Source organism: Mus caroli, unplaced genomic scaffold, assembly GCF_978045245.1.
Source record: "Mus caroli unplaced genomic scaffold, Mus_caroli_1 scaffold_1, whole genome shotgun sequence".
NCBI classification, from domain to species: domain Eukaryota; kingdom Metazoa; phylum Chordata; class Mammalia; order Rodentia; family Muridae; genus Mus; species Mus caroli.
The window spans coordinates 60523179-60536832 of NW_028227256.1; the positions used below are offsets into that span (position 1 = coordinate 60523179).

At 39.0% G+C, this 13654-nt stretch overlaps 1 protein-coding gene across 1 annotated transcript in view; it reads right to left on the bottom strand.

Annotated features, from left to right (window-relative positions):
- Window positions 1–13654, bottom strand: part of Dytn (dystrotelin) — a 68507-nt gene that overhangs the window by 21970 nt on the left and 32883 nt on the right. Inside the window, exons 10-12 of the mRNA XM_021173354.3 lie at window positions 8765–8900; window positions 4666–4736; window positions 3555–3714 (exon numbers count right to left, since the gene is read on the bottom strand). Of these exons, the coding sequence (XP_021029013.1) occupies window positions 3555–3714; window positions 4666–4736; window positions 8765–8900 (367 nt within the window). The remainder of the gene's footprint in view (window positions 1–3554; window positions 3715–4665; window positions 4737–8764; window positions 8901–13654) is intronic.

A 13654-nucleotide genomic window follows, 5' to 3' on the forward strand; every position in this document is an offset into this window, starting at 1 on the left:
ACTTCAAAAGGCTATACTCTACAAAATTGGAAAATCTCAATGAAAGGATGATTTTTCTAGACAAATACCAATTACTAAAGCTAAATCAAGATCAAGTAAACCATCTGAATAGTCCAATAACCCCTAAGGAAATAGAATCAGCCATTAAAAATCCCCAAACAAACAAATAAATAAACAAACAAAACCCCAAAGCCCTGGACCAGATGGTTTTAGTGCAGAATTCTATCAGACTTTCAAAAGAAAGCTAATATAAATACTACTCAAACTATTCCACAAATAGAAACAGAAGGAACACTGACAAACTCATTCTATGAGACCATAGTCACCCTGACACCTAAACCACACAAAGATTCAACAAAGAAACAATTTCAGACCGATTTCCCTTAGGAAGATTGATGTAGAAATACCCAATAAAATACTTACAAACTGAATCCAAGAACACATGAAAAATGTCATCCGTTGTGATCAAGTAGGCTTCATCTCACCAATGCAGGGATGGCTCAATATACAAAAATCCATCAACGTAATCCACCATATAAACAAATTCAAAGAAAAAACAACAATCGAAGCAGCTTTATTCATTATCTGGGAAGCAACCCAGATGTCTATCAACCAAAGAATGCATACAGAAAACGTGTTATATTTCCACAATGGAATACTATTGAGCTATTTAAAAAAGGACATCATGAATTTCACAGGGAAATAGATGGAACCAGAAAATATCATTGGGAGTGAGATAACCCAGACCCAAACTACATATATGCTTGATTCCCACTTAAGAAGGGGGAACAGAATAGTCATGGGAGGCAGAGGGAAGGAGGGACCTGGATGGGAGAGGGGAGGTCGAGGGGAGGGTGAGGGGAATGGGGGCAGGATCAGGTACGGAGAGAGATAGGAGAGAAGCCTAGAGGGCCAGGAGAATGAATGGAAATAAGCAGCTGCTGAAGGTGGGTGGTAGGGAGTGTATCTCTATGAAGTCCCAGAGATCCAGGGTGATGGAGACTCTCAGGAGTCAATAGGGGTGACCTTAATCAAAGTGCCCAACAGTAGGGATATGGAACCTGAAGAGACCACCTCTAGTAGCCATACAGGACCTCCAGTGGAGGGATGGGGACACTAACTCACCTACAAAACTTTGAACCAAAATTGGTCCCATCTAAAAGAAATTCAGGGGCAAAGATGGAGCAGGGAGTGAAGGAATGGCCAACCAGTGATAATCGATTTGGAGACCTATCCTACGGGCAAGCACCAAACCCTCAAACTACTAGTGATGCTATGTTGTGTTTGCAGAGGGCTGCCTAGCATAGCAGCCTTCTGAGAGGCTCTCCACAGCAACTGACTGAGACAGATGCAGATTCCCACAGACAAACATTGGGCAGAGGTCAGGGACCCCTATGGAGGAGTTAGGGGAAGGACTGAAGGCCATAGGAAGACCAACAGTGTTAACTAACCTGGATGCCTGGGAGCTCCCAGAGACTGAGAAAGCAACCAAAGAGCATACAGGGACTGATCTGAGGCCCTAGTGTATATGTAGCAGAGGGCTGCCTTGTCTGGGCTCAGTGGTAGGATGTGCCTAATCCTGCAGAGACTTGATGCACCATGGTGGGGGGATAGCTAAGGAGGGCTCCCCCTCTCAGAGGCAAAGGCGGTGAGGGAGGAACTCTATGAGGGGGCACCAGAAGCAGGGGAGCATTTTTTTTTTTAGCTGTTTGCTTTTGTTTTTTGTTTTTTGAGACAGGGTTTCTCTGTGTAGCCCTGGCTGTCCTGGAACTCACTTTTGTAGACCAGGTTGGCCTCGAACTCAGAAATCCACCTGCCTCTGCCTCCCAAGTGCTGGGATTAAAGGCATACGCCACCACCGCCCAGCTGCAGGGGAGCATTTGTAATGTAAGTAAGTAAGTAAATAAATAAATAAATAATAAAATAGCAGACAGCTTAACTCAATATCTGCCGGCATAGCAAAAGTTCCAAATTTTCTTTTTTTTAATTTTTAAAAGGATATTTATTTATTTATTTATTTATTTGTTTATTTATTTATTTACTATATTGTGTACACTGTAGCTGTCTTCAGACACTCCAGAAGAGGGCATCAGATTTTTGTTACGGATGGTTGTGAGCCACCATGTGGTTGCTGGGATTTGAACTCAGGACCTTTGGAAGAGCAGTCGGTACTCTTAACCGCTGAGCCATCTCACCAACCCCCAAATTTTCTTAATAAATGGGAAGCACCCAAATAGTATTTCAGATGCATCCTGAAACACAGGCACTGCCTCTCCTGCCAAGGAAAGACTGACAGATTATGTTAGACTGGAACATTAGGCAATAATTTTCTGGGGGAAAAGAAAGAAAATGAACTTGACACTGCAGAGAAAATTATTAACTTTGTGGTCATTTATAACAGTCAAGGTTTCAAGCGATAATTAAAATTTTAGAAAGCTTGTATCTTCCAGAGTTGAGCAGGATAGCTTTTCAATTCTTAAATGTGTGGGTTTTTTTTTTTTTCTGACAACAACTGGTGAAACTGAATGTGAGATTTTTTTTCTTCTTATCTTTCTTTCTCTAAAAAAACATAAAACTATTGTATAATGAAATTGGCAAGCTCCAGAAGCCTCAGCATAGCTCAGTGAGTCAATATTCACCACGTGGCCAATATATATTACAAAATGAAACATGGATAGTCCTACTCAGAGAGCAGCTAGAACACTGGGGTTTTAATAAAGTCGAGTATGAGACAAACACGGTCTTAGATTTCATAACGCACCTACCCTTTCAAAAACAATTGCTTTTTATGTTTGATGTTGTATCAGTGGCTAAGACCATAGTTATGTGAAAGGCTACAGAAAGATTTCTTTCTTTCTTTCTTCTTATTCTTTTTTTTTTTTAAGCTGCACCTTTATGCAAGACTGGATTTCTTCACACAACTTAAACCTATCCTAATAGATTCCTTACAGCAAGGAAAGTTCAACTTTCATTAAGTCCCACATTATAGAGGTTTAACAAAGTACACAAGTCATTGACACTCTTCCAGGCTCTATAACCGTCCAATTATTGCTTGAAAATAATAATATATATACATATATATGTATATATATATATACACACACATACATATACAGGTACAATATGTATATATATGCATGTATTATATATGTGTGTGTTTATCAATTTCATATCTCAGTTAATGAGTATGTTTTTGAAATACTTCTCAGTCTTTGTTGTTATTGGCAGGATAAAATAGCAACAGATATAACCGACAGAGGTAAAGCATCCTAGGGAAGTCCTCAACACCAGCTAAGGGATCTGAGGCTAAATGCTATACGGGAGCACTTTGTTCTACTGTTCCCTCTGTGTAGCAAGACTGCTGTCGGGAAGAGTGTACAGCATGGTGGGTAGAAGTGGGAGCAGATTTGGGGAGATGGAGGTGAATGGAGGGGAAGAGGCTGGCCCAAGTGATGTGTGAGACTTGGGAAGCAGCCCTTCTTTGGCCAGGGCAAGGGATACTTGAGGTTAGACTTCCAGGTAGTCCAGGTAGACAGTAGCTCTCACATTTGTACCTGTAGGTCTCGTCTCATCTGCTGTAGCTTGGCCCATAGGTTATCTTGGTTGGTTGTGAGCTCCCGAATCTTTGTTTCAAATCTGCAGTTCTGTTCTTCCTGTAAGGTATATGTGCCTTGCAATTTCTGCTTGTATCTATGTAACTGTTTCCTAAGGAGCCTGAAAAGGAAGCAGGTTTGGGTAAGAACCTTGGAGTGTTGATTTTTCGGTATAGATTTTTTCTCTATGTCCAATTGCTATCAAATTCAGTGAGGTAAGATCTAGTCTCCAGCCTTAATTTCTGAGCTTGCATACACATATACTTCCAGTTTTGTTTATATATTATTAATTTACTTCTCGGAACCTTATTTTCCAATTCTAGAAACTCCATTTTATCACCAATTTCCCTGACGCTGTCACATAGTCAGTGTACAGTTAAGATGGCCTTGTTTTTGACCAGTACTGTTGGCATTTTAACAACATTTAAGGTGCCATTCTTCCATATCAGAGCTTTAAAATTCCTAAGTGTTTTTCAAGACAGGGTTTCTCTGGCTGTCCTAGAATTCACTCTGTAGACCAGACTGGCCTCAAACTCACAGAGATCCACCTGTCTCTGTTTCGAGTGCTGCAACACCATGCCTGGTAAGAATTTTTATTTTATATTACATTAGTGTGTGTGTGTGTGTGCCCTGTGTGTGCACATATGACATGGTGAGCATGTGAAAGTCAGAGAACAACTTGCAGGAGTCAGCTCTCTCCTTCCAACATGTGGGTCCTAGGGATCAAAGTCAGGTCAGCATGCAAGTGTGGCAAGAATGTTGTCAACTGAGACATCTACACAGCCCCTCTTACCCCTTCTTTCAAGGAATGACCTCAGGTGATCAAAGGTAAAACTGCACTGTACCCAGCTAGATGATGCTCCTGCCTAACTACTCACTCAGCCCTATGTTGTTGTTGGTTTTTTTGTTTTGTTTTGTTTTGGATTTTTAACTTCACATTGATGGGAGTTTCATCTTTTTCTATAGACATGTCTCTATAAAAGCTCAGGGCAGAGCTCCTGGCATATCTCAGCTGTGGTCACATATCCGCATGAGGCTCCTGTCTTCTGGGATGTCTACATGTGGCTTGTACCTTCTTTCCCTGAGCAGAGTGTTGAGAGAGTCACGAGTCCTCCACAGCTCATTCTTAATGTTGACTATGGTCTAGAGAAGCAAGAAAGTGGGAAAATGATTTTTTAGTTTGAACTTAAGCACATTTAAAAAATTGTCCTATGAGCACGATGATGATGTACGACAATGATGTACTTTTTTTTTCAAAATACAATGCAGTATCTTACAAACTAGCTGATGTCTGGATTTATGTCCAAAATCAATGATGCAAATATTAATTTATAAAAAGTATAGGCATTCAGCCTAATTCACAATGTTAAATATATATTAATATTAGTATGTTATAATATGTATGTTCATATGTATTAATATATAATATTAAAGTGTAAAGAGTAAATTATAACAGCTTTCTGTCCCCATTAGCTGCTTCTCTGAGTGGCTGCTTCCAGAGTCATCCACAGAACATAGTTGGGTCCCTTTTTGTCTTTGATCTAAGCGCCTTACTTTTTCCTTCAATGCTCTACTTCATCTTTCCCCACTGTCTCCTACCTGGGCATCTACAGACAGCCATTACTTCCCTTAGAAGTCGCCATCTTTTTGTCTTTTGAATGAATGATGGTGGTTCTACTGTTCTTTAGAATTTCCTCACCGTACTTTATCATGTCACCTTCTGCTTCCTGAGCTGCCACATATGGATTTCTGTTGACTCAACTCAGCTTGGGCCAAGCTCTGGGGTCCAGTACAGAGACCCCTCCCATGGTTCCCACCCACCTGGGTAAGACATGGATTTCTCCAGTTTTACATTTCCAGGCAACTAAGGCTTTACTCTGAAGCCTCCTCTCCTCTTGGCAAATGACCTAGAGAGGGCCTGGGCCCAGAGGACCACTGTTCAGATGACCAAAGGTGGGGCTGGGGGCAGGAACCATGGAAAGAGGAGAATGAGCTAGGTACGCATGTGCAATCACCTTTCTTGTTGGTGTAGACTCTCTGTTGCTTCTGAATGACAGGCCCTGTTATTTTCATTTAAATATTCAAGCACAACTTTTAAGTAAAAGTTTTATCAATGTAAAAAACTGTGCACATTTTTGCATCCATATTACCATATGGTACATTTTTCTGTAATTGACAAACATTTTAGGTTTCTGTATGTAAATATACAATGATGTTCACAGGCTAGATACCATTAAAGAACATAAAATATTTTTTTGATTTTAAAAACTTTTATTATTAATTAATTTTGTATTTATCACAGAGGATGAGGCATGTGTGGAGGTCAGAAGGCAGGCTCCTGGGATGGAACTCAAGCTGTCTAGCTTATATGACAAGTACCTTGATCCACTAAGTCCTTTTCCAGGCTCCTAAGATTGTTTTTAACTGTTTAAAATTAGATGCAGTAAATAAAACTGTGTGCCTCTCTTGTACAGGTGTGAAAGGTTTTGGGGTTGTCAATTTGAGATAGTTAGACCCACTTTTACATATATACACACCTGCTCACACACAAGTATAGAGGAAAAAGGACTACAAAGATCTACCCCAAACAGGTTACCATGGGGAGCTAAGGACAAAGTTCCTGTGGCTGAAAAGAGCTAAGTTTTAGGTATAGTATTTTAAATGTCAGAATCCCATCTTGCTTGTACTAATAAAAACATTAGTACCAGAAATGCACTACAAGCATAAGATCAGATAGAGAAAGTACAAATGAGAACAAGCTAAGAAGGGAGGAAGACATGCAGGCCTCTTTTAATCCCCATCAGGGAAAAAATAAGACACTGTTAAAGCGTGAAGTGAGCCTGTATAGAAGCCAGTGCAGTTTCTCCGGAAGCTCACCCGGAGCAGGGAACAGGGTAGAAGCAGGGAACAGGGTAGAAGCAGGGAACAGGGTAGAAGCAGGGAACAGAGTAGCTGTTTCCTAGTTCTCACACATGCACAACCAGCTTTCTATGTGTCCACAGGGGAGCTAGCTGGGGTGCCACCATGAGGTGTGGCTGCCTGATTCCTTGATGGTTCCTCAGAACACCTGGGTCCAAGCCTCTCTGCCCTGGTGGATATACCGCTCACTCTCCAGGCATGGTTCTATTTAGCACAGCTGTCTTGGGGAAACTAATCTCCCTTGATTAGTAAACTTATTAAAAAGTGTTATAAATGATCACCCCCTGGTGGCCCCCTGAAGGTTAGACTGCATCAATGATGAACATTTTGTTATTCTTTTAGAAGAATAATTATTTCACAGCAGCATAAAAAAATAACAAAAGAAATTGGAAGAAATAGGCAGGTGGTAATATATGGAATAGAGTTGTATTTATGTAAAGTAAGTAAGTTCCGGACATCTGACACATTTTTACCTCCCGCGTTTGTAATAACAATAAATCCAAGAACAATAACAATAATAGGGCTGAAAGGAAGTTTTAGGAGATGATGGGCAGATGTTGAACATTTCATGGCCAAGATGGTGGTCTTGGTTTCATGGGCATATATACCTGTCCCTACACTCCACTCCACGGTGGTACAAATTAAATATGTGCCACTTTTAATATGTCAATCATTACTTCAATAGAGTAGCTGGAAAATAAAAGAGAGACTCTTGCTATATAGTACTCAGATAAGTATCATAAAGCCGGCATAGCAAGTGATATCTCATGAAAACACACGATAAGAAGCAACTGAATTGAGCAGGAAACAGGACAGCACATCCTAAAAATCACGGAAATTCTAGTTTGTGTCAACAATGATACAGAGATGAACAAGGGAGGGGGCATTTAAACAAAAAAACAAGAGTAGGAAATTGTTGTCATTTATCATTAATCAAAATAAAATCCTGATAGATTTAAACGTTCATTATCAAGATAAAGAATGTTAAAAATAAAATGCTCTTAAGGAATCCTTTGATTTCTCTGCCAGAGAGCTAAAACTACAAGAAACTACAAAGAAAAAAAATCCATAAAGCAAATTACTCTATTCAAAAGACTGAAGGGAGCAAAGTTTGCTTCTGCTAAACTGAAAGAGGCAAAGTTTAACATATCAAAGTGAGACTCCAGGAGAGGGGTGGGGAAGGGGAGGGGCAAAATATAATACCTTCTAAAGTATGGGGGGAGGGAGCAGAATTTTGTTTTATTCAAGTTGAGAAAAATAAAGGTAAGTGAAATTATATTTTACTTTCTTGTAAATTGGCAGAATGAAAATGTGGCAATAGTTAATCTTAGTTTTAGCCAGGTTCCAGTGAGCTAGGAGTTCGGTTTGCTGGGTGTGTGATCTGGTATAACTTTCTGAAAGGCAATTTTGTAATAAGCATGACAAACCTTAAACATATTTTCAATGACCTTTTTTGGTAATCCTACTTTAGAAAGAAATGTATTGTAGGGAGACAATGGTGTAAACTGTACACAAAGAATAATGAAAGGAAGTTTTAAAAGTAAATTTTAAATTACAGTAAAAATTGGAAGCAACCTAAATGTCAAAAAAATTGAGTTAAATGAATAGCATTCTGTCTATTTAAATAACCATGCAGATGTTTTTTGAGGAATCCTGACAATGGAAAAATGTTCACAATATAATTTACATTGACACTTTGACAGTTTAATCAGTACATCTCAAAGTACTATCTAAATGAAAATATTCAAAGGGAGCGAAGCTTATTGAAATGTTAATGATGCGTACACATAGATTATTTTCAGTTTTTTACTTATTTTTCCAAATTTTATGTAATAACTGTATAGTGCAGGGAGGGGGTGGGCAGGGTAGCTCACACCTATAATCCTGGTACTCTGGAGACAGAAGCTCAAGGACTGATTCAATTCTAGTCCAGTCTGGGCTACAAAGAGAGACCATGTCTCAAAAGACAAACTAAAACATGTAATATTTCATGATTGAAAACGCAGCTCAATAGTTTTCTTTGTTTTTTGTTTTTGTTTTTCGAGACAGGGTTTCTCTGTATAGCCCTGGCTATCCTGGAACTCACTTTGTAGACCAGGCTGGCCTCCAACTCAGAAATTCACCTGCCTCTGCCTCCCAAGTGCTGGGATTAAAGGTGTGCACCACCACGCCCCGCAATTGCCTTAGTCTGGGATTAATTAGTTTCACAAGCCTTGGTGCTTCTCTCTGGCTCCTCTCTGTTTTGGACTCACCTGGCGATGCGGGGTGTGATTTGCTTGCAGGGCAGGTGATGGCCTTTGACACAGGACTCCGGTGGCTGCTGTTTCCACTGCTCTTCTTGAGCTTGCATACCCTGGGGCTTTAGGACATTTATACTGAAGGCAAAGCCTGTTAGAGAGCCGACTTTTATAAGATGGTGGGGCAATTTTTAATGATTAAGCATGATATCAAGAATTTTTTTCTGAAAATGTAATTTTAAAAGATTTGTGTGTGTGTGTGTGTGTGTGTGTGTGTGTCCATGTATGGCATTTTGTATACCCAAAGAGCCCAGAAGAGGATGTCAGATGCCCGAGGCTCAAATTACAGGTACTTGTGAACCATCCAATGAGAGTACTGGGAACCGAACTTGGGTCTTCTGGAAGCAATAAGCACTCCTAACTACCAAGCTATCTCTCCTGTCCCACCTTCTTTCTGACTGAAAATGTTAATGAAGTCAGATGTTAAGGTCAGTACCTCCTCATCAAATAGCAATAATGTGGTCCCATTTCCCACTGCTCCCTGTGTTCTTTTCCAGACAGTCTGACCAGTTTGTAGAATTAGACAGCTGAAAACATGAATGGAAATTTCATGTTCCCTTCTCAATGCCATCCTAGATATAAAAATACAAAGTAAGTCAATGATAATGACTCCTAGGTCATCTTGTCCAGGTCAGAGACCAGGGATTCAAAGCATGGGTATATGCTTTGCTATGTCATATCTGAAGAGCACAGATGACTGTAAGGTCAGGAATATTTGATTGTACAGAGTTCCATTTAGTTTTATTCAAAATTATTTTGGAAGCATTTTACCATCTTGGGTTACTACAGTTGAGCAAAAGAAGAAAAGATCAAAAGAGCAGGGAATTGCCTGCTCACAAAGACTTCACATTTAAGAAAGAGATTAATTCTGTTGCTTTTGGTAGACAGTGATAATGACTATAAGACACAATAAGAAATGTAGCTAGACATTTCTGTCAAGGAGGTGGGTATGTCGCAACGTGTTTTTGGAGTGGCACATTCTATCCTTGTCTTATCAGATAATTTTAACACTTTGGGATTATTCTATTGTCTCAGCTATGACATCTATCACAAAATACCATATACAGTGAGCATTAAATAGCAGAAATCATTTTCTTTTACATGTCTAGATGCTAGAAGTCTGGGATCAGGTTCTAGTTCCCTCCACACTCCACCCATACCCAGAGATAGCTTGACCCCCAGGAGTTCTGACACCACCATGCTCAAAAGTGAATCTCCCTCCCCTACCCCAATACCTGCCCTAACTGGTACCCCCACCCCCTGGTTCAGAGGACATAGAACCTCACACCCTGCCAGAGACATACCTTCCTTCAAATTCCCAACTGTGCCCAGGAGCAGATCCTGTGCTCCAACACTCCCCACCCTGTCCACACCCAGAGTCATCTTGTCTCCCTGAAGGTCTTGCCAAAGCCAGGCTTACAGATCAGGTAATCCAGACCCCATACCCTCCCCAACACACACACACACACACACACACACACACACACATACACACACACACACACTCAGAAACAGTCTGACATAAGAAGGCCCAAAATAACAAGGCTCACAGGAAGGACAGGCTCCAGTTAGTGACAGCAAGGTCAGTTAACACCAGAGATAATCAGATGGTGAGAGGCAAGCACAAGAATATAAGCAATAGAAACTAAGGCTACTTGGCAACATCAGAACCCAGTTCTCCCACCACAGCAAACCCTAGATACCCTAACACACCTAAGAAGCAAGATTCTGATCTAAAATCCCATCTCATGAAGATGGTAGAGGACCTTAAAGAGGATATAAATAACTTCCTTAAAGAAATACAGGAGAATACAAGTAAACAGGTAGAAACCCTTAAAGAGGAAACACATAAGTCCCATGAAGAAATACAGGAAAACAATCAAACAGGTGAAAGAATTGAACAAAACCATCCAAGATCTAAAAAAGGAAATAGAAACAATAAAGAAATCACAAATGGAGACAATCCTGGAGATAGAAAACCCAGGAAAGAGATCAGGAGTTACAAATACAAGTATCACCAATAAAATACAAAAGATAGAAGATAGAATCTCAAGCCTAAAATATTTCATAGAAGACATTGATACAAAAGTCAAAGAAAATACAAAGTGCAAAAATCTCTTAACCCAAAATGTCCAGGAACTTCAGGACACAATGAAAAGACAAAACCTAAGAATAATAGTTATAGAAAAGAGCAAAGATCCCCAATTCAAAGGGCCAGTAAAGATCTTCAACAAAATCATAGAAAAAACTTCCCTAACCTAAAAAAAAAAAAAAAAAAAAAAGAGAGAGATGCCCGTAAATGTACAAGAAGCCTACAGAATGCCAAATAGATTGGACCAGGAAAGATGTTCCTCCTGTCACATAATAATCAAAACACCAAATGCACAGAATAATAGAATATTAAAAGAATATTAAAAGTGGTTAGGGAAAACAGTCAAGTATCATATAAAGGCAGACCTATCAGAGTTACAGCAGACTTCTCAACAGATTCTAAAATCTAGAAGATCCTGGGCAGATGTCACACAGATACTAAGAGAATACAAATGCCAGCCCAGGCTACTATACCCAGCAAAACTCTCAATTCCCATAGATATAGAAACCATGATATTTCATGACAAAACCAAATTTAAACAATATCTTTCCACTAAACCAGCCCTACAGAGGATAATAGAAGGAAAACTCCAACACAAGGGGGGAAACTACACCCAAGAAAAAACAAGAAATTAATCTTCTCACAACAAACACAAGAGAACCACACAAACATAATTTTATCTCTAACAACAAAAATAACAGGAAGCAACAATCATTGGTTTTTAATGTCTGTCAACATCAAAGGAGTCAATTCCCCAATAAAAAGACATAGGCTAGCAGACTAGACACATAAACAGGACCCAGCATTTTGCTACATACTTGGTGTCAGAGACACTAACTCAGAGTAAAAGGTTAGAAAAAAATTTCCAAGCAAATGATCCCAAGAAACAACCTGGAGTAGCCATTCTAATATCCAATAAAATAGACCTTGAAGTTATCAAAATATCAAAAATAGAACCAGAAGTTATCAAAAGAGATGGAGAAGGACACTTCATACTCATTAAAGGAAAAAATCCACTCAATTCTGAACATCCATGACCCAAATGCAAGGGCAACCACATTTGTAAAAGAAATGTTACTAAAGCATAAAGTACATATTGAACCTAACACAATAATAGTGGGAGATGTCAACACCCCACTCAAACCAATGGACAGATCATGTAAACAGAAACTAAGAGACACAGTAAAACTAACAGAAGTTTTGAACCAAATGGATTTAACAGATAACTACAGAACATTTCAGCCTAAAACAAAAGAATATACTTTCTTCTTGGCAGCTCATGGTACCTTCTCCAAAACTGACCATATAATTGGACACAAAACAAGCCTCAACGGATAGAAGATTGAATTAATCCCATGCATTCTATCAGATCACCATGGACTAAGGCTGGTCTTCAATAACAACAAAAACAGCAGAAAGCCCACATACTCATGGAAGATGAATAACTCTCTACTCAATGATAACTTGGTTAGAGAAGAAATAAATAAAGAAATTAAAGATGTTCTAGAATTTAATGAGAATGAAGCACAGCATAGCCAAACATATGGTACACAATGAAAGCAGTGCTAAGAGAAGAACTCATCGCTCTGAATGCCTCCAAAAAGAAATGGGAGATATCCCACACTAGCAACTTGAGAGCACATCTGAAAGCTCTAGAACAAACAGAATCAAATACAGCCAAGAGGAGTAGATGGCAGGAAATAATCAAACTCAGGGCTGGAATCAATCAAATAGAAACAAAAAGAACTATTCAAAGAATCACAAAATAAAGAGCTGGTTCTTTGAGAAAAATCAACAAGAAAGATAAACCCTTAACCAGACTAACTAAAGGGCAGAGACAGTATCCAAATTAACAAAACCAGAAGTGAAAAGGGAGACATGACAACAGAAATGGACAAAATTTAAAAAAATTATCAGATTCTACCAAAGTTAAATCAGGATCAGATAAACCATCTAACCAGTCCCACAAAATCTAAAGAAATAGAAGCAGTTATTAAAAGTCTCCCAACCAAAAAAAAAAAAAAAAAAAGCCCAGGACCAGATGGTTTTAGTGCAGAATTCTATCAAATCTTTGAAGACCCAAAACCAATACTTCTCAAACTATTCCACAAAATAGAAACACAAGGAACACTACTTCATTCATTCTATGAAGCCCAAGATACGCTGATACCTAAATCATACAAAGACCCAACAAAAATGAGAACTTCAGACCACGTTCCCTTATGAATATCAATGCAAAAGTACTCAACAAAATTCTCACAAGCTGAATCCAAGAACACATCAAAACAATCATTCACCATGATCAAGTAGGCTTCATCCCAGTAATGTAGGGATGGTTCAATATAGGGAAATCCATCAACATAATCCACTATATAAACAAACTAAAAAAAAACCACATGATCATCTCATTAGATAAAACACAACATGTTAAAAATCTTGGAAAGATCAGCTACTCAAGGCATGTAACTAAACATAATAAAGGCAGTGTATAGCAAACCAATAGCAAGTTTCAAATTAAATGAAGAGAAACTTGAAGCAATCCCATTAAAATCAGGGACAAGACAAGGCTGCCTAATCTCTCCCTATTTATTCAATATAGTACTTGAAGTTCTAGCCAGAGCAATTAGACAACAAAAGGAGATCAAATTGGAAAGGAAGAAGTCAAGATATAACTATTTGTGGATGATATGATAAGTGACCCAAAAAGTTCTACCAGAGAACTCCTACAGCTGATAAACAACTTCAGTAAAGTG